We start from the raw sequence: 20,497 nt of genomic DNA, 5'->3' as shown, positions 1-20,497 counted from the left end.
TTATGCGGGACGTAGCTGTGGACCGTGTCTCAAATCTTGAGTTTTTGTTAAGGCCTAAGCTTGCCCCTCCCATTGGTCTATTAGGCTACAGCAGGATCGATTCCACTCTATAAAATTAAAATTAGTGAATTATAAACTAAATTAATATTATTAATAAAATATTATATAATATAGAGTATTATAATATAATCAAAACTATAATTATAATCCTATAAAATAAAAAAATAATAAATAATTAAATTAGAATCATAATATTATAAAATAATAAATAATTAAACTAAAATTTTAATAATATAAAATAAAAATAAATAAATAACAAACTAAAATTAAAACCAATCAGAATATGATCAAACCCATAATCACCTCTATCCAGAACAGAATTGTTTGCGTCATTATTGTCTTAAAAATTCTGATGCTTGATTGTATTAAGATCATATGCCATCTGTGGAGGAGACATGAAGAACATTACGTGGCCGTCATACTCTTTTGGTCGGTTCACACAATCCCAGTTTTCTGAAATATTCTGCTCACTTTTCTGCAGAGATTACTTGGAAATCAATCATAGTACATTTCATTTCCCTGTAAAACGTACAGAGCAAACTTGCCAAAAGAAAAAAGAAACTGAAATTAAAGCTCTATTTATGTTCCCTCTTTACCAGGCTTGCTCTTAAACCCGGCAGCATCAATTCACACACAAAGAAAGAAGAAAAGGTATGATTTTGATGGGTTCACCGGCGGTCGTTGAGCCAACAACCACGGAAGCTTGGAGCACGCCGGGACTGCACACGCACCGGAAATCAATGGCTCACATGGCATTCTACTGGGGCCACAGAACGGAGATATTGTTTCCGGGGTGGCCAGGTTCGAACTCAACCATGTATGTTGTGGCCCTGCTGTTTGTGTTTGCTCTGGCAGTGGTAGTGGAGTGGCTTGGAAACTGCAAGCTCATCGAGCCAGGGGCTAATCGTGTGGCCACCGGGATGTTCAAGACGGCTTTGCATTCAGTGCGTGCTGGTTTGGCGTATATGGTGATCCTTGCTGTTATGTCCTTCAATGGTGGTATTTTTATTGCTGCCATTATGGGGCATGCTGTTGGGTTCTTGCTCTTCGGGAGTCGGGTTTTTAAGAAATCAGGTGAATCTGGTTCCAGTTCCCAGAAAGCTCCTGCTACATGAAAATTTCAAAATTTTCCCTTTTCTTTTTCCTTTCAATATCTATCTTCATTGTTTCTTGTGGATGATCAGCTTGTTGTTACAAGCTAGTATTTATGCCGTTCGAATGGGGTTGGCTAACCTGGCCATGCTTTCTGTTCTGCCCTACAATCTTGGCGTCTTCCTTGTTGCTGCTGCTGGTCACACTGCTGGCATCTTGCTGGTTAAAGCTCGTGCTCTTGCAGCTGCTTCATCTACACCAAACAATTCGAAAGTTTAATTTTACAATTTAATGTCAGCAACTTTATCACCTTCTGTGTTTCTTTTTACTTTAATATATATATATATATATATATATATATATATATATATATATATATATATATAGTTTCCTTCACTATGGTAAAACATTTTGATTTAAGAGCGTTAAAGCATAATGATCAATATTTTATAGTTTCCTTCATTATGGATTGTCTACGCTTCTGACTTGGGCCAGTTTCTCTTGTTTCTCTTTGATTCACCGGGACATGATCCTCCTCAGTCTTATCTGTTACAGTATATTATGTTAATAGCTACCTAATTCAGCTCAAATTATAAAATTAAATTAAATTACTTAAAAATTATTATTTAATTAGATTTTATTTTTAAAATGATTTGATTTAACTAAAATTTTTTTATTTCTTTTTTAGTTCAAATTGTATATATAAAATATATAATTATATTTGAAAAAAAATTTTAATAAAAAATTATATATATAATTTGTTTTTTTATATTTATTTAATTATTATTTTATATGTATATTTTATATTTATTTTTTATGTGTATATTACTCTTTAAAAAATTATAGTTTAGTGGATTTTATTAAATGATATATATATATATATATAGAAATGAATGATTTTAAAATATTTAAACTATAATAGTTGAATCATGCATCGTATTATATATAAAAAACTTAATTTACCATATCATGTATCATATTGTATAATACCTCTTTTAAAAATTAAAATAATAAAATATTATAATTAACACAACTTCATTTTAAAAAATATTACAAACATTCATAATATTTTAAAAATTTTCATACACACCCCTAAAACACTATGAGTTTATTTAAAAAAAAATATTAATTTATATCAATAATATGTATGATATTGTAATGTACATATTATATATTATATTATATAATATGTTTATTATATCGCATTTATTTGATACACCTTACGATATGTAACGTTTTTCATCTGTATCACATTATATCGTATGATACAATACATATTGTATATTTTAGAATACTAATAACTATGATTCAAATCGTAATCTAAACTATATTTTTTTAGTTTTGTTTGAAAAATTTGTCGAACCGGACCGTGTATACCCCTACTACTATGATATGGAAAAGTGTAATATTATGTGTACAAATTTTTTGTACATAATTTAGATACAAAAATAATGTGTCATCATGTGATTAGATATCACTTTATCTTTAATTGAAAATCATCAAATCACATAATAACACATCATCTGTGCATCTAAATTATATAGCAAAAATGCGTAAACATAATTTTATTGTATGAGAAAGAGCAATACTATGTATACACATTTTTAGTACATAATTTAGATACACAAATGATACATCATTATATGAATTAATGTTATTTTATCTTTAATTCAAAATCATCCAATTACATAATAATATATCATCTGTATATCCAAATTATGTATTAAAAATATTTCACTAATATCACATACCCTACCTTGAGAGTATTTCAAACATTTGTGATGTAATTTAAATTCAACAAAACTATATACATAAATAATACACGCAATTTTATATACAAATAATAATATATCACAATATAATTACATATAAATTTATTTTTAATTTAAAATTATTCAATTATACGATAACATATTATTATTTATATATAACTTTATATATATTATTTATACATATAATACTACTTATTTAAATAAATTATGATTATCACTTAGAAACCTGGGGTATGCGATTTCATCATAGCTTCGAACCATCTGACAATTACTCAATTAATTTTTTTTATTTTGTAGAACCTACATCTCATTTTGTTTTATTGTATCCTCTATGATAAATGTTTGGGGTGGTATATTCCTCATATTTGGATACATTTTTACCATCTATACAATCTCTTAATTTCTTTAAAAATAAAAGAAAAATTAAATTAAGAGCGACTGTAGAAACAATTATTATCACTGTTAGAATTAATATTTATCCTTTATTTCCTTCATTTCTTGGTGACAGTTTTTTCTCACCATGCTGTTCTAGAATCCCCATATAATTGGGCAAAATCACCTCTATATGAGTAGGGCTAAAATTAGTAAAACCCCGAATGCAAAATCCCCATTAACGATTTAAGATGCTTACCAGTCATCATCATCACCCTTAGATCTGGTATTTCATGTCACAGTATGGTACATCGTTGAAGTCCAAGAGCCGAAAACACTCTTCCACCGGTTGGCCACAATCGGTAGAGCCAGCCCATTCGAGGTGCTTCAGCAGTGGGTTCAAGAAATGCCTGTGTCTCGTCGCTATCTGAACCCTCCTTACTGTCATCTTTCTCATTTTCTCCAGCAGCTTCATCTTCAACATTATTCTCGGTTCCAGCTTCAGCAATTTCCCCTGGCTTCTTGTCAAACAGTCCTTTGAATTGTTTCTTAGCCTTCCTCTCGAGTTCCTGCTTATGAAATGGTGGGCACACAGAACAGGATAAGGAAGTTTGGAGGTTCCGAACTATCACTTTTTTTCTATGAAAAAAACCAAACTTTGTTTCTGTTTTCTATCAAGGGGACAAAACTTTCATATTTTCCTATTAACAGGATCAAGTTTTCAGATTTTCCTAATGAAATGAGCAAACTTTCAGATTTTATTATTGAAAAAACCAAAAACAAACACAATTAAAATTGTTGTTTTGTTTGATTTCGATAATAAAATAATTAATTCAGTACCTTCAATATGAAATATAAAACATTTGGTCCTTATACAAGAAAATCTCAAAGTTTAATCCCTTATATAAGAAAATTTAAAAGTTTGATTATTTTGAAAAAAAAACTTAGTTCAATCATTTCATTAAAAAATGTGATAGCTCAATACCTAAGTATTGTTATCCCCGCTCAGAATATATAAAAAATGAATTCTGTCCATATCCAGCTGGAAAACCTTAAAAAAAAAGAATTGTGGTACACACCTGCTTTGTCTTCTTTAGTTTTGAAAGAGCTGCGGTTGCATCCGGTTCAGATGACTTGTCAACTTTTATCATCTAACAACAACCAGTTGGAATTTCAGAAACTGATGTTGGAAATCAAGTGATCTGAAAAGCACAAGACCATAAGCATTACCATTTCAAAATCACTCTTAGCTTCTTCAAAATCTCCAACGGCCATGTAGGCCATTCCACGGCGATATAGAGCCTTCACATGAGCAGGATTCGCATCTAAAACCTGCATGATTCCAAGAGGAGTACACATTAAGATCCAAACAAAAGCTTCACATAGTGAGATCAATTACCCAAACCCTTAAAGAAACTTAAAGATATTATTGGTGTTTTGAGAAAAAACTTTCTATGCGCAAGACCTGATTAGCTGCAGTTAATCTCAGTCAATAGAAAATGAAACTTATGGATATAGTAACTGCTATATTGGGATTGAGGAGGATGGCAAGAGTGAAGCAACTTGTGAGTCCAACACATACCTTATTGCATGCCTCGATGGACTTTCTGCATTCTCCCATTTTAAGGAAGCACGCAGCTACATTCAGGTGTAATAAATTCTTCATACATCCAAACGGGGAAAGAAATCAATTAAGATTCAAAAAAATAATATCAGAGCTTAGACAGATCGACTAAGTGAAGATAAGTAAAAGACTCTATAACTAAGATACCAAGAAAATGCAGGTAAGGTCAAAAACAAAAACAACTTACTCTTGCATTTACAAACACCTTCCCTTCTTCATCGTCTTGTGGATGAACATGATTAAACTCCCGAAGCACCTGTGTAGCAGTCACCATATGGCATTGGATGAAAACTTAAAAAGGCACAAGAGATGTATTTCCCTTATATTAGATTAGAAACTACTTTTTTCTGATTCCACTGAAATATAGTAAGAAATCATAGAGGAAAGTAATTCACAAATCTTGAACTGGTTATAATATCAAAAAAAGAGCAGATTTGACAACACTAAGATGCCTGTACATACAGAACCTAAAAGCATAGTCTATTATAATCACATAAGTCAAATAGCCAATACACTTCTAGTCGAATAACTCCAGCCAACTGAACAACAGGATTGCTAGCTTTACAAACACAACGGAAACTAAAATGTAATGATGGTTTTTCACCACAAGAGCAGCCAATGGCTTCAACCAATCAAATTTGTTGAGATCTCTCAACTGCAAACTCTTACAATGATGTGGGCTAATACGGTGGGCAAAACAGTCAACACTCAATAAACCAGACAAAGCAATAAGGTGTTGTTACAAATAAGAAAATTACCTTCTCATACTTTGCCTTTGCAAGTTCAAACTTCCCTTCTTTAAAGAGCCTGTTACCCTGAAGATAAAATGAAAATGATAATATCAAGGTTTCTAGCTCACATTATCAAAATTCATGTACCCCTAGCCTTCGCACATATAACTGGATCTATCAACATAAAGTAAAGACAAATGAACGATTTTACATCATGAAAAGTCTTTGCCATAATCAGAACTGACAAATACACATACACAGATATATTTCAAGCAAGAAAAGAACATTGTGGAGGCTAAATCAACAGAACTGTAAATGATCCTACAATGCATTACCGTGACTCTAATCTTCTCTGCTTCATCCATTATATTTTCAAAGGTCATACCAGTCCAGTCCTGACAATGACATCAGTAAATAAATCACATAAAAACATGGTTTAGTTCAATAAAATCAACACTAGCAGAGCCCCTGAATAAATTTAAAAGCAAGGAAATCTTACAATTGACAAATGATGGCCAATAGAGATAATAAATCAAAGTCAGAATGTAAACATCTAATGCTTTACCAAAAAAGCAAATGACCATCCTCTAAGTCACCATAGTTCAATCAAGGCAAGTCCTAATTACTAAGAGTTGTTGCAGTCATTCTTATACTAACCTGCCGACAAAACAATTGACACAAAAACAACTTTCCATGCATCTTTATCATCAAAATAAGAATTGCCACACACAATATTAATGCAATATAATATTAATATAATATGTCTAAAAAAGGTGATTTCACCAACTATAAAAATGAAACATATAAAATGATGCTCAAGAGTTAAAGCATAAAATCATATTTAGATTAGGTTTAATAAACCAGCCATAGCCCTTGCAATCCTAAACTTGCAGAAGACATCTACCAGACCATCAGCTCACATCCACCCAAGTCATTTATAAATTAAATTAGATTATAAAAAAATTCATTACAGACAAATCTATCATTGATATCCCACAACTATGACAAGGTCCATCATAGGAGCCTCTAAAACCAGAACATTGCTGAAAATTTCTTGAAAGATAACAGCTTATTACCTTTGGCATCTCAAATCCAAGAAGTTCAATCTCCCACTGAATATGAGCACCTTCAGGAACATTTTTTGGTCTAATCAAATGGACAGAAACAAAAACAGCAAGAAGCTTTGAGGAATAAGAACAAAGGGGAGATAGTAATCATTAAAATCAAGCAATTACTAGTACCAATATATAAAGGCAAAACCATATTTGAAATTATGACCTTGGGAATTTGTCATAAGCATAATCAGGAGGGCATGTGACAAGGGCTAACTCTCCAGGCAGCATCAAGCGTACACACATTTCAAATCCCTCAGGCACCTATGACACAAACAGCATTAGAATAACTTAGTAAATAAACGTCACTATGACTAGCAAAATTTCTTCTCTGCAGACTGACACATCCTTAAAAAATTCACATATTTTCAAAAATAAGTTAATTGTAGACTTCCCCTTTAAAAAGGTCAACTTACACGGCCCTCCCCAGAGCTGAACTCCAAAGGCTGACCATCATTATCAACTCGGGTGTCATAGAAGACCCTCTTTTCTTCATTAAGAAGCATGCCCTTGTAATGGACACGAAGTAAACTGTCATGAAGTGGACAATCCATTGGAAATTCACCTAATATTTAAAAAGAAAAAAAGAGAAAATCGTGATGCCTTGAGGTAACAATAAAGATATACATATATTAGTGTTAGAATAAATAGTTGACTCTCTAATATTTGTTTATGTTTTAGATCTTATTGATTTAAATTGGAATCATTTATTGGCTGTATATATAAGGAGTAGTTGATGAGAGTACTTTTAGGAGTTGATTTAAAGAGAAGGTAGATTTTGTTATTGCTTTCTTTGTATATTCTCTTTCTATTTTATTATGGAATATTGTATACATTCAGCTTACCCTAATTAAATATATGATTGAACTATTCCATTCAGTTTGTTTCAAACTTCAATTAGATTATCATACCTAATGAATATGAAAGCATAATAGTCATTCAGAATATGAGCATCATCACAACAGCATACTCATACAATTGTATAGAGAACAGACATGGCAAGAAAAAAGAATATATAAACAGTATGACTTGCTCTACACTAAAACCTCAAACCATCACAGAATTCAAGCATCAAAATGATATGACCAAATGGTACGTCACCTATACATACAACCTAAATGCATACATTTAAACTGGACAGGTAAATAGAACATATCCCACTTTCAACTGAAAAGTACAGAAAATAATGGAACACACCTTTTCCATCACGAAGTCGACGTTTTATTAGACGTCCATCACCAAGCATGTCTCGTACCTATCAATTCAAAACTTAAGAGTTACACCAAAGTCTCACAAAATATAGCAATTAATACAATACACAGTTAATAAAAAGTAAGTAATTTGCTGACAAATGCATTGTGTGAATAAACTGATATCACTCTTGATTACTCGTGGAATATAAAGCTATCTTGATTATCAGTTTTCTCTTTTATAAAGGTGTGAGAGCTGCTGGTATTGCAGACAATTTATCTATCTCTCCAACAAATATGGCAAAAGTGTAGTTCGTGTTCATTCAGCATTACAGTCACCTAATTAACTTGTATGCATCATTAAATCTATTAACGTTGGTTTGGGAGCTTGGCCATATAAGACATAACAACAAGCACCTAGTCAACAACCAACCAGCTTTACAAATTAGTGCAAACAATAATGTCTAGCTGTGAACTTAACAAGACTGGATTAGAGTTAACAATATTCAATGAATAGGATGGAGAATTAAGGAAGGGAAAACAGAAAAGGGGAAGACAGTTGAAAGAAATGCATTATGAGTTTAACCAGAAAGTAAGCATAATATAGGCATAAAAATTAGGATTTTCCAAGTATATTTAAGTCCACCGTTTAAAGTCATGATTTAAATCGACACATTTATGCAAGTATTATAATTTGTAACAGTATCAAAGTTGGCAGCGAAATAGAAAGTAGAAAACCATTACTTCTAACACGTCCACATACCTGAATAATATGGACAATCTCCACTTCAAAATGAATTTCCTCATAACCATCTATCACAGGCAGGAGGGGAGATTGAGTTAGATACTGACTTGTAACATATATGACTGCCTTCTCTTTGCGTGTCATTGTTCCTATTCCCATCTCAAGGCCTCTAGGGACCTAAATTCATATAACTCAGCATATTAAGCAGCAATTTGTCATGCTTACATTAAAACCAGCTGCAAATATGTTACCATCAAGTGCAAATTTTAACACTGAATAGGCTTTAAAGCTCAAAAGTATGATAGAAAAATACTGGGTTTCAAAATTTATTTACTTGAAATAGTAACTTGTGGTGAGCAAACATAATTATGGATGAGAAATGCTAACCAACCTCTGATTTTCCAAAAGTAAAGAAATATGGTTCTTCTGTGTGAGAGAAAATCAATTTCCCATTGCCTGTCTTTGCAGAAATCCTGAAAAATAAACACTGTGTATCTTAAGGAAACTTCTCACAGTCGCCATACAAATGCAAAAGGAGTGGTACAGATGACCAAGAATAAGTTTCTACCAAGCTTTTACTTCATAAGGCTCCCTTGGTGACTCCCATCCCTGCCCTTCATTTATTACCTATTCAAATAAATTAAATTAAATCAAACTGGGAACTGTTTTTAAATAATAAACGGACAGAAAATTGCTGCACAATTCTGAGGCAGCTGCCAGCATCCGGAATATTATGCAACTTAAATGTTGTACCTTCTTTATGACTCCCAAATCATCGGCTACAACCTGAAATCAATACAAGTAATATTCAGCATCAAAATAAAAGGGAACTTAAAATTGAATCTTAGCTAATGACACCTAATGCCAATCCTTTCATTTTAACCCTAAACTTTTTCAAGCAAACATCAATATAATAATACAGTATTCCACATCCCCAAACAAATGCCATTGTACACAAAGATATTCAATAAGTTCCAAGGAACAGTAAAATGGCAATGACCATATGGCTCAAATATGTCATGTTGTTATATTGATAAAAAATATTATAATTCAAACTTTCTTGCCTTGGCTTTAGCAAAATCTATCATCTCAACCTCGAAATGAAGTTCTTCATCCTTTGGGAAGCTATCTGGAACTGCCACAGGACAATCATCCTCACCATAGTGCATTTCAGATTTCATCTTAAACTGAAAAAAACATAACAAAAAGGTCTTACATTTAGATAATGCACAAAATTTATTTATAATTATTCTACCCCTATTAATAGGTTTATCTGGAAAGGTCCCCTTTTTTCTGAAATATAATTTTACTGACATAAAGTGCCTCATTAAAAAATATAACTGAAAACTAAAGATACAGTAATTAGTTATTGCAAATTTAGAGTCTTGTGTACTTAATATACCTCTCCTTGATTTTTTTTGTCTTTTCCCACTTGTTGAACAAATGCACAGAAACACAATGCAAATTTTAGAAAGTAAAATACAATACCATCGACACTTCACCCTTCAACATTGTGGGAATTCCTTCAAGCAACCCCAGTATCATCTTGCTGTTGCCCAAGACAAGTCTTCTAGGGATACCTTTGCCTGTCATGAAATACAACCGTTTATTAAACCCAGTTATCCATATAGCAAAACAAAATGTTGCACAGAAATTTTCCGCTTTTAGGCCTCCTTTTCAGATTCGGCATTTCCACTATCATCTCACCACACCTTAAATTATAGAATTTCCTCAAATATTTTTAGTACCTATATAGCAAGATAAAAGCAAGAACTAACTTTAAGTAGAAGTGCAAAATAGAGATTCCATAGTGTTCACCTCCATATTCTGATCTGGTTGACTCAACAATTACTCCATCTAGAGTTCGAACTGTGCAATGATATATAACCTGTAAATTATGCCCCATAAATAAGACTCGGTATTAATTCTTCATGTAAATATTATACAACAAAGTCAAAGAGAGTAAACCACTATTCCAATAACAAGAATGACAATCAATTGCCATATCTCAATGAATTCATTTCCTTGCATTCAACCAATTACGATGCCCTATGAGCAAAGAACTAAGAATGTGAGCTATAATTTATCAAAAAGAAACCATTATTAAGAAAAAAAATCAGAAGGACCTGATCACCCTCAGACGGTGTTGAATCACCTCCACCAGGCCTCATCACAGCTTTCATCAAACTCCCGGGCACAATTTTCTTTCTCCTATTTATTAAGAATCACATTAATTACTATAATCTCAATAATCAACAAAAATTTCACAGAATTATAAAGAAAATACCTTTTCTCGTCCTCAGAAGGGGCTTTCTTCTTCTTTTGTGATACGTCGGTGTCATCGTCTAATGACATCTTCGGTTATCTCAAATCGATGGACAGTTCAGAGTCAACTGAAAGCGAATTAGTAATTACACAAATTTAATACTACTGAGGCTTGAGCTGAAAAAAATGAAAACCCTATTTAGAGTTAAAAAATATACTGAAATGAATTAAAGATCACTCCTTCAGATACTGTTTTTAAACGGGTCTATAATTTGTTTCAAATTTTAGTAGTTAGGTTCGTTCTTGTTAGCTAAACAACCTAAGAAATGAAACTCTTGCCAAGAAGACATGATAATTACCTGAAATTCGGAGGTTGAAGACGAATCGCGACTGATTGAGTCAAAATAGTTGACTTCCTAGAGAATCAGATCAGACCGCTAATCTTTTAAAATGGTTTACAACCGTTGATGTGAGCTAAAATTTTCTTGAATTATTTGGGCCGTTGATCGGATATAAATTATAATACAGTAAGCTTAAGCCGGCAGGCCTGCTTGGGTGTGGCGGCTTCCATTGTATTGTATGTCTTCAATCAGATTGATTAAGTGATTTTTCAATTATTCCATTTCCTATCGAGACTTTGATGAAAAGATTCAAACCCTTTAGATTGAAAATTTATCTTCCATAGTCCACTTTTATTAATAAAAATCATAATTTGTAGACATAAGAATAGAGATAGTAATTTCGATTCGAATTTAAAATCTCTAACATTCTCTGCTCCTAATGGAGAGAAAATTTTCCCATAAAAATAAGGACAAAAAAAATCTTAATAATAAAAAATGGGCTAAAAACAAGGATACATGTATCCTCTTCCTGCCCTTTTATAATATTTTTTTTAAATACTAACATATTCTTATAATTTTGAATTATTTATGTTTTCAAATTTATTTATATTTTTGTTATGCATATTAAATTGATTAATATATGATATTTTTAATATTTGAAATAGTATATTGATTTTTAGTTTAGTTAATTTTGTTATTTAATATATTTATGTTGTGTTTAAACGATACGAGAAAGAGATTTTTTCTTATAGATAAGGGTATAGGAAGAGGATTTTTCTTCATAGGTAGAAGACGGAAAATCTTTTTCATCCCTATAATGAAAACAAGTCATTGACAAGGACTGATATTCTCTATGGGTATAAGGATTGGGATTGAAATCCCTTTCTGCCCCTCCTCGTTGTCATCCCTATATAAAAAGATTATTTTGCTCCAAAATCCTTTAATGTTATTAGTAAATAAAGATATAATTATAATAAAATTAAAATTACTTTAGTAATTTTTTAATATATAAAATAGATATGGTAAACTAGTAATCAAATTATTCATTATATTTGTGATCATATCACAATTAGTAATAAAATATTATCAAAATTTTTTATTATATAATAAATCAAATAAAGTAATGTATTTAATAAAAGAAATATTATTAAATTAATATTTGATTATTTGAACCAAAAGCCCCTTACAAATAATTTGACTACAATTTTACCTTTAATAAATTTAGTTGAATATATTAAGAACATTTAAGTAAAATAAAATCTAAATATTATTTTATTACTACCAATCAAATAAAATAATTATTTATATATATTAATTTACTAAAACACAATATTAATTTATAAATTCATTCATCTTCAAGGCAATCTATTTTTGTAGCAATCTTTCAATTTTGGTAATTAAAGAATACACGCAACCACCAAAAAAGGACCAAGGAGATAGATGCATGGATAATAATGATAGAGTTGCCACATTTAAGAAGAACCTTAAAGAGTTGGTTTGCGAAAAGAGGTTTTTGGTTTTGGGTTTTATTCAAAAATTGTTCAAACCGTAAATCTTTAAAAATCCAACCCAAATCAAATCGGTAATTTCAAATGATTCGGTCTAATTACCAACTTACCATAACGAACCATAACTACCAAACTTAGACTGAATCATTTGAAATTAACAGTTTGGTATTTGATGAACCATTCGTCTGATTGTTTTTTTAATTTTTTTTCTTAAGAAAGAAAAAAAAACCAACAACTACCTGAAGTCGAACAGGTCAGAAATTGATAGGGAGATTTAATAATTATAATATAATACAAATTCTTCTAGTTCCCATATTCAGCGTCTAATATTTAATATAATATATTTCTAAAATCATCAATAAGTTTAAACTATTTAAAGGTCATAGGTTTTATATTTTAAGAAACAACATGCGTCCTGTTATGCCTAAACCATATAATAACTCCAGAGAGTAAATTCCTCCTCTACCCAAAGATTGGAGAAATTACTGTGCGGCCCATTAAAATTTTAAACTACAAATTGTTTCATCTAAAATATAATTATGTTAGAAAAAAACTTGTATTTCCCTTCCTAAAACTTTTTAAAAAATGAAAATTGTTGCTTGAAATTAGAGTTGAATTCGAAGCGAGTTTGTTCAAACTCAATATAAGTTTTGCTCGAACGAATCCAAATCCAAGCTTGACATATACGAACTAAGTCCAAACCTAAATTATTAAAAACTGATCACAAGTCCAAACCCAAACTTGACGTATACGAGCTTGAACTTAAAAATATTTAAAAAATTTTTAACAACGTCATAGAAGTCACAAAGGAACCAAATTAGAGTGAACGAATTTAGTAAATTTGAGTCAAGTTTGACTTGTGTACTAGAACTGAACACGAACTCTCAATCCATGATGCAAGCCAAGTTGAGCCCCCTATTTAGACTTGATTTAATTCGAATCTAACCCTATTCAAAATCATTGAATTGCTCATATTCTAGTGCAATCTAGCCAAATCCAATATTGTTGGTGTGATGTTGATTATCAAATCCGACCAAATTACATGCTACTATTGTTACTTGTCAAAGGTGATATAGTATCTTCAAAAAACAAAAAGATAATATAATTGTTCACATTTTCAATGCTACATCATAGTCTTTTGTCGTATGGGGAGTTAAGTTGTGGATGAAAAATGTAGATCTGAAATTTAATGGGTGGCAGTGTGATTTAACAAAACTTTGGGTGGTGAAAATGACTCTAACTTGGGAGACCAAAATTCTACATACTAAAAATCAACAGGTGGAGTGCATATCCTTTTCACTAAAATGTTTCAATTAAGGAACCAATAATTTAATGGTGTAATGTTTGTACAAGTAAAACAATAAAACTATGTGTATCTATTTTGGGTATATAAATATGTACACATTTATATATGTCATCATGTGATTGGATGATTTTGAATTAAGAATAAAACAATAACCAATCATATGATGACATATATGAGTGTGTATATATTTGTATACTCAAAATAGATACACATAGTATTGCTCCAAGTAAAAACCGTAGAACCTAAAATGTTCACAGCACCAGTTGAAGGCAGCCCAGTTAACAGTTTGCATTAAATGATGAACTTTTTCCCCAAACACGGAGACAGATGGTTTTTCCGAAATTAAATTGATCATATTAAGTAGATAAAATCTTATCGATATTGGCCAATTTTACAATCATCATATTAAAATAAATTAATAATTAGATTAAATTCAAATCGAATCAAGTTTGAATTCAATTTATTTCAATAGAGCGAAATTTGAGATTGTTTCAAAAATGTTTGATCTTAGCTTATTTGAGAGGAGTCAAATTTGAGTTCAGTTCAACGTTGATCTCAAATCGAATTTTGAGTTTGATTCAATACTAAAACGATATTGATTTGATATATATTATTTAAAATAATATTATTTTCATTTATTCATATCAAATTTTTTAAATTTTGTGAGTTTTACAAGCTTAAATATTCGTAAAACTCAAACAAAATAATATTAGACTCTCGGATATGAAATCAAATTTATTTTAATTAAATTTATTTTAAACACGTTAAAACTGAATTTGAAATTTAAATTTAATTTGATTATAAAAATAGGTAACAGTTTATTCTTAAAATATCCTCTGACTAAATTAAAATTCTTACCATCATGATTAGACCAATTAAGCACAATTGCGTTCTCACTAGGGACTTAGTTTACTCCAAAGTATCCGTTCACGCAACACCCACTATAAAGAATTCATACATAATAAGACTAGCCATGTTCAAAGCTAGGAAGCACAGCCGTACACTAATTAATAAGAAGTTGACTGCTGACAAGACCACTTTTAATAATTTATTCCGGTGTCTGTTTTTTAGACTCCAAAATGACGAGTCGTTTGGTCCAGTTGGTTGAACCACCGCTGAATTTGGAGCCCGTTTCTTGGCCATTGGCATCCTGTATACAACAGAACAAACTGATTAACGTCTGGTCCAGAGAGAAATCTGGCAAGTTGGGTACAAGCAGTCAATTTTACTTTAAATTTTTAATAGTGATCCAGCAGGGTTGAGCCCCATTTGAATATGTGACAAGTTACCCACTTTTCAATCGCCGACTCAAGAGTCAAGACTTGAATACTTTCATGTTAAACATGCTTGATGCCTAACGCTCAGGAAATACGATCCGTTCGAATTTAGACGCCGGCAATCCGCAGGATTTGCGCGGAAATTAGTGTAATTAGACTGTAATGAGTCCAACAACTTTCCTTAAAAGATGATCTAAGTAAAGAGTTTTTTATTATCTTCCTATCGAAAATAAGCCAAGAGTAAAGAAAATCTTCTTTAGAGGAAGCAATTAAGGTATTCGATCATTATCTTTGTCTCACTATCTTTTCCCTTTGTTATCTCTAACCCTTATCATGTGCATGAAATACCAATGATTTTAAAATCAGACCAGATTGATCGATTCAACCTGTTGAACTGAGAACTGACTCTAAATTTAGTCTGATTAATATATAAAACAGTTCATTTATTGAATCGTTCAAACTAACTTTAATCAAGTTTAATCAAAATTTAGAATATTTTTTGAATTTTTAATTATTTTAAAATAATTTGATTATTTTTTATTAGATTAAATGAATTTTTAAAGGTTTGTAAAAAAAATTAAATTCAAAAACAAAATTAAATATATATATATTTCATATCTCTTGAAATGTTTTATACACACAATAATCTGTAGAATTATATTTTTTTGGATCGTAACATTGAAAATTTTTTTATTTTAATTATTTTATTAAATTCAAATGAATTATTATTATTTTTTAAAATGAATATATTTTAATATTCATAGAGGAAAATATTTTTATTAATTATAATTTGATAATAAATTAAACAGAATAATTTTTAATTAAACTAATTAAATTAATGAGATAATTGATTAATTTTTAAATTATTGTGAAATACAAATCATTTATTGATTTTCATAATCCGTATATGACTCAACAGCGGTGAGGACGGCACGCAGTCCCGGAGCAAAGCGTAGTGGGGCAATAAAAAAGGCGAGTACAGTTGGAACGGGTCAATCAAAGCAGCACACGACTGACACAAACCGCACATGTAACGCATATTTGATATTTCCCAAAGCGCAATTAAGGACCCAAACCGAAGCGTGGTGCGTTGCCTGAGTGTGAACGTGGTCAACCACCACGAACCCACGTTTGCCGGCAGCTAGTGTGGGTGGCATCACCCATGTGATAATACAATACAAACCGCTACTTTTCCCAGATATGACATATAATTGAAAAAATCTCCGCCACGTGTAAAAAGCAGATATCTTTTACACAATCAACGACAGCTCTTTATACCGGCCCACCCTACCCTACCCTACCTATCCCGACCAAAATCAAATGCTTCCTTCGCAAGTAAGGAAAATTAACAGCACAAATGCCGAACCGACTAAGCAAAAGTACACATCGGATTAAACATTACATCAGTATTAATTGAGTCATGGAGAATGCCCCCAGAAACCGAAAATCCAGATGCTGCTGGATCACGGGTAAAAATAAAGTCCCTTGTATTCAAATTTAAGAAAAGACTGTGCGGGAGGACCGGGCAAAAATGCATTTTATCCAGGCAAATATGTGCTCTTTCATTAACTGATGGTAATATTTTTTAAGGCTTTCACCGAAGCATTTTATTTTTGCCACAAATTACAAAATCTAGAACAGAAAATTCTATCCAAACCCATCACTTCCTTTTGTTTTTTTTTTTTACTTGAGCCAAGAAACTTCAAGAAAACTGCCTGCAAACAGTACAAATTTTATTTTTCCCCCTAATTTTATCCCCAAAAAAACCATTTCATATCTGCTTCTTTCATCAAGATTTTTTTTTTTTTAGCTTCTCCCTCCTTGAAACTATGTCTATATTCTAATACTTTTTCCTATAGCAAACTATCATTCTTTTTTTCTTGAAAGTTTTCTTCTCCTTCCCTAAAAAACTCCCAGAAGAACACAAGTTTGCAGAAGATCCAGAAGGGGAAGAGGGTCAAAAGGTCCACTCCTGCGGCAACTGGATCTCATGGTTCATTCCTTGCTGCGGCCTGAGATTGCGCTTCTGATAACCATTTCGATACCTCAAATTAGCATCTGCAAGTTGACAATGAATAATCAAATAAAATCAATGAATAACTTACAATAAACAATAATTAACATAAACATCAGATAATGAAGACTGGGGCAAGCAAAATATTACCAGCGTCTGGTGTATAACTTTCGTAATACGAAGGAAGCGGCGAACCCATGTCGTGGAAGTTCAGATTCAACGCCTGCACCACTTTAGCGGGAAGCAACACAGTCGAACAAGCTGTTAAAAAGACAAACAAACAAATACAATCAATCTGTGTCTCTCAAAACGACACCGATTAGGGAATGAATCTTCACGGCACCTGGCTTCTTGCGAGTCTCAGGAAGGGTGTTTACACGACGCGGTAAGAAAACACCTGTACCGGCACATTCCTTTTTTGGAGCTCCGAGAAAAACGGCCCGCATACCGGACCCGTTTTGTTGTTGTGGTTGCTCCTGCTGATGTGCTTGTTGCAGGGGAGGCCAAGCAGATGGCGACAAACCAAGTGGCCGAATCGAGTTTCTACTATTGATTCGGCTGAGACCCACATGATGTAGTCCAGTTGTCGCCTTGGCCTGTCGTTGTGGTCCTCCCCAAACTGATGAACCTTGTGGTTGCTTCATCGCTTGTTGCTGCTTCAGATGCTGAAACTGTAACATTGAAGCAAAAAGAATTAAACAAGAGACAAAGATGTAAAGCGAGAGGAAATAAATAATAATGAATCTGTTCTGAACATACCTGAGAAGCTTGTAATTGCTGGTGAGAAAGAGACTGTTCGTGGTAGTGCTGGTGGTTAGTCTTGTAGAAGCCAACATCAAGAAGGTTTGCGGGGTTCTTTACGGGAACAGTGACCGGAAATGGTTTTTTGGGCGGACCCAATAGACCCCTGTTGTGATTGTACAACCCAAATGATTCTTGGTTCATTCTGATTCTTTCAACTTCCCCTGCAGCCGCGTACAGTAGATCCCAAGTTCCCGGCGGCGAAGAAACCCGTGACTGACAGTTAGGACCAACACGGCTGGAGAACTGCCTGCAGCCGCACCCACTCCCAACTGTGCATAGCGTCGACTGAGGCGAACCAGACACATATCGAACCTGAAAAAAAACACCATGTTTTAAGAAAAAACCCTCAAGTGAAAATCTAAATATTGAATAAAATTTCAAAAACAGAGAGACTATTAAAGACAAGCACCTTAGATTTGTAGTTTCCTGCGAAATCTTCCTCAAGAGTAGAGTGAGCCATTTGGCGAGTCAACCCAACGATGAAATCTTCTTCGTCACTCTCGGTCTCAGTTGACCCTATCACTGACTCAACAGGAGAACTGAGATCCGAGGACGAGTGCCCAAAAGAGCCAAAACCACTGGAAAACTCAAACGGAAACAAACCCCTGTTAGTAGCTTCAGCTTCAGAGCCAAACGCTTCTTTCTTGTTGTTACTCTTACCCATGTCCATGAGTATGTCGTCGTCAGTAAGGAACTGAGGGGGAAGCCAAAACTCACCGTCGTCCAAACTCTCCGCCATACCTAAGGCCCTCAAGATACAAGGTATTTGAAGAGTCAAGTAATGGGCTCTGCCTCTAGGTCGAGTTTTAATAATAATCAGGCTAGTCTCGTTTGCTGTATAAAGGGACCCCAGAGGCAACACAAAAAAAGAGGCGAAACGAAGAAGTGTGCCTGTGTGTATTCAATCAAAGCCCTTTTAAAGCTGTCACAGAGAGTGAGCAAATTTTTCTAATTGTTGTTTACGGAAAGCAGAGCCACAGAGGGGGAGAAACAAGAGAAAGCTCTGTATTTGTAGACGAATTAATACCGAAGGAAAACATCAAGATTCAAAACCCACTTGCATCAAATGACAGTGTGAAACACGCTCTAGCGGGTAAAAGATGGACGGTGGAGATAGAGTGTGTCAGATGTGGGGCCATGCAGAGTTGCTGCCAGGTAAGATATCAGATGGAGGAAAGTGGGACCATTAGAAGGTAGAAGCACTTGGCAAGCATGTGAGAGGGCCAGGACAGAATTTTTTAAACTTTTTGAAAAATAAATATTTTCTTTTTCTGAAGAGGCGGACGTGGTGACTTAGTGGCTAAACAAAACTAAAACGACGACGTGGGGACTTCTAATTGAACCGTATCTTTCTTTTATTTCATTCGTTGATGAGCGTAACAGACGGGCATCATTGATGTCCACGTGGCACTCCAGGGACACTATGCTTTGCTCTAATTAAATAATTAATTAAGGATAAATATTACTTAACTTTCCAGAATTTGTATTAGCTGTGAATAACTAACTCGCTAATATATTAGGAATCTTCATAAATATTTTCTAAATTTCTTTTTAGCTCATTTTTCACGTTGGAAAAAATAGTTAATCATAATAAATAAAATAAAGATGAATAATATGTATTAATTATAATTATAACAAATAAATACAACAAATAAATACGTAAATTAAATTTGGCATGACTTTAGGTATTTTAAAAGTCATTTGATTATTTACCACGGAAGCTTTGATGCAATGATAAATATTTTTAAAAAAAAGAGAACTATCTCGAAAAAGGTAGTTTGAGCTCAATATAAGTTCAAATATTATCTGATGATATATTAAGATTAAACTTTTGATTTATCTGACTTAATGGTTATAGAGTTAATCATTGGATTTGAAGATTTATCATATTCGATGCGATTGATTCGATTCTAACGTAACAGTTTAGCTCAGATAAAGTTTCTCATTACCAAATAAAAAAAAAAAACTAAAGTTTCATATGTCATTCACTTCTGCTATTGAATTTTTATTTTTAAGTTTATATGAAAATGGTCATTTTATATTTTTTATTATAATTATAAAAGTATCATTTACATTTAATATAAATATCAAATTATTAATATATTTTTATTAGTTTTAAAATGTATCACTTGAACTCCTATATATATTAAAATTCTAATTAATTTTAAAATATTATATTTTAATTAATTTTTAAGATATTATTATTATTTTTGAAACTATTAAAGAATATATTATAATTTTATAATTTTTTTAAAACAATATTGAAGTTTTTTGAAGTTACACA

The 20,497-nt window shown here is 32.2% G+C and overlaps 3 protein-coding genes across 4 annotated transcripts; 1 reads left to right on the top strand and 2 right to left on the bottom strand.

The window, feature by feature from the left end:
• Nucleotides 1-595: 595 nt before the first annotated feature.
• LOC123202429 (copper transporter 4-like) lies at nucleotides 596-1,309 on the top strand. Its single transcript, XM_044618366.1, has one exon. It carries the CDS (start codon nucleotides 714-716, stop codon nucleotides 1,173-1,175), a length of 462 nt encoding a protein of 153 aa, XP_044474301.1. The 5' UTR covers nucleotides 596-713; the 3' UTR covers nucleotides 1,176-1,309.
• A 2,068-nt stretch (nucleotides 1,310-3,377) lies between these two features.
• On the bottom strand, nucleotides 3,378-11,469 carry LOC123202413 (peptidyl-prolyl cis-trans isomerase PASTICCINO1). Of its 2 annotated transcripts, none has more exons than XM_044618346.1 (21): nucleotides 11,323-11,469; nucleotides 10,986-11,140; nucleotides 10,825-10,909; nucleotides 10,517-10,586; nucleotides 10,187-10,284; nucleotides 9,763-9,885; nucleotides 9,452-9,484; nucleotides 9,267-9,325; nucleotides 9,090-9,171; nucleotides 8,717-8,875; nucleotides 7,961-8,018; nucleotides 7,180-7,328; nucleotides 6,930-7,027; nucleotides 6,728-6,797; nucleotides 5,987-6,046; nucleotides 5,679-5,735; nucleotides 5,108-5,176; nucleotides 4,879-4,956; nucleotides 4,527-4,628; nucleotides 4,376-4,447; nucleotides 3,378-3,865 (listed from the first exon to the last, which is right to left on the bottom strand). In XM_044618346.1, exons 2-21 carry the CDS (start codon nucleotides 11,051-11,053, stop codon nucleotides 3,593-3,595), a joined length of 1,863 nt encoding a protein of 620 aa, XP_044474281.1. In that variant the 5' UTR covers nucleotides 11,054-11,140; nucleotides 11,323-11,469; the 3' UTR covers nucleotides 3,378-3,592. The 2 variants fall into 2 exon arrangements, with proteins under 2 accessions (XP_044474281.1, XP_044474283.1); XM_044618348.1 differs by having other exon boundaries at nucleotides 10,986-11,091.
• Nucleotides 11,470-16,931: 5,462 nt separating this feature from the next.
• On the bottom strand, nucleotides 16,932-19,204 carry LOC123201255. The gene is made up of 5 exons (XM_044616671.1): nucleotides 18,623-19,204; nucleotides 18,169-18,525; nucleotides 17,753-18,080; nucleotides 17,560-17,670; nucleotides 16,932-17,453 (listed from the first exon to the last, which is right to left on the bottom strand). The coding sequence occupies exons 1-5, from the start codon at nucleotides 18,950-18,952 to the stop codon at nucleotides 17,353-17,355; spliced, it is 1,227 nt and encodes a 408-aa protein (XP_044472606.1). The 5' UTR covers nucleotides 18,953-19,204; the 3' UTR covers nucleotides 16,932-17,352.
• Nucleotides 19,205-20,497: the final 1,293 nt, after the last annotated feature.

The sequence above is a fragment of the Mangifera indica genome, chromosome 18, assembly GCF_011075055.1.
Source record: "Mangifera indica cultivar Alphonso chromosome 18, CATAS_Mindica_2.1, whole genome shotgun sequence".
NCBI lineage: Eukaryota > Viridiplantae > Streptophyta > Magnoliopsida > Sapindales > Anacardiaceae > Mangifera > Mangifera indica.
The sequence above is the reverse complement of the archived record's forward strand: the minus strand, read 5'-3'. Positions and strand labels throughout refer to the sequence as shown.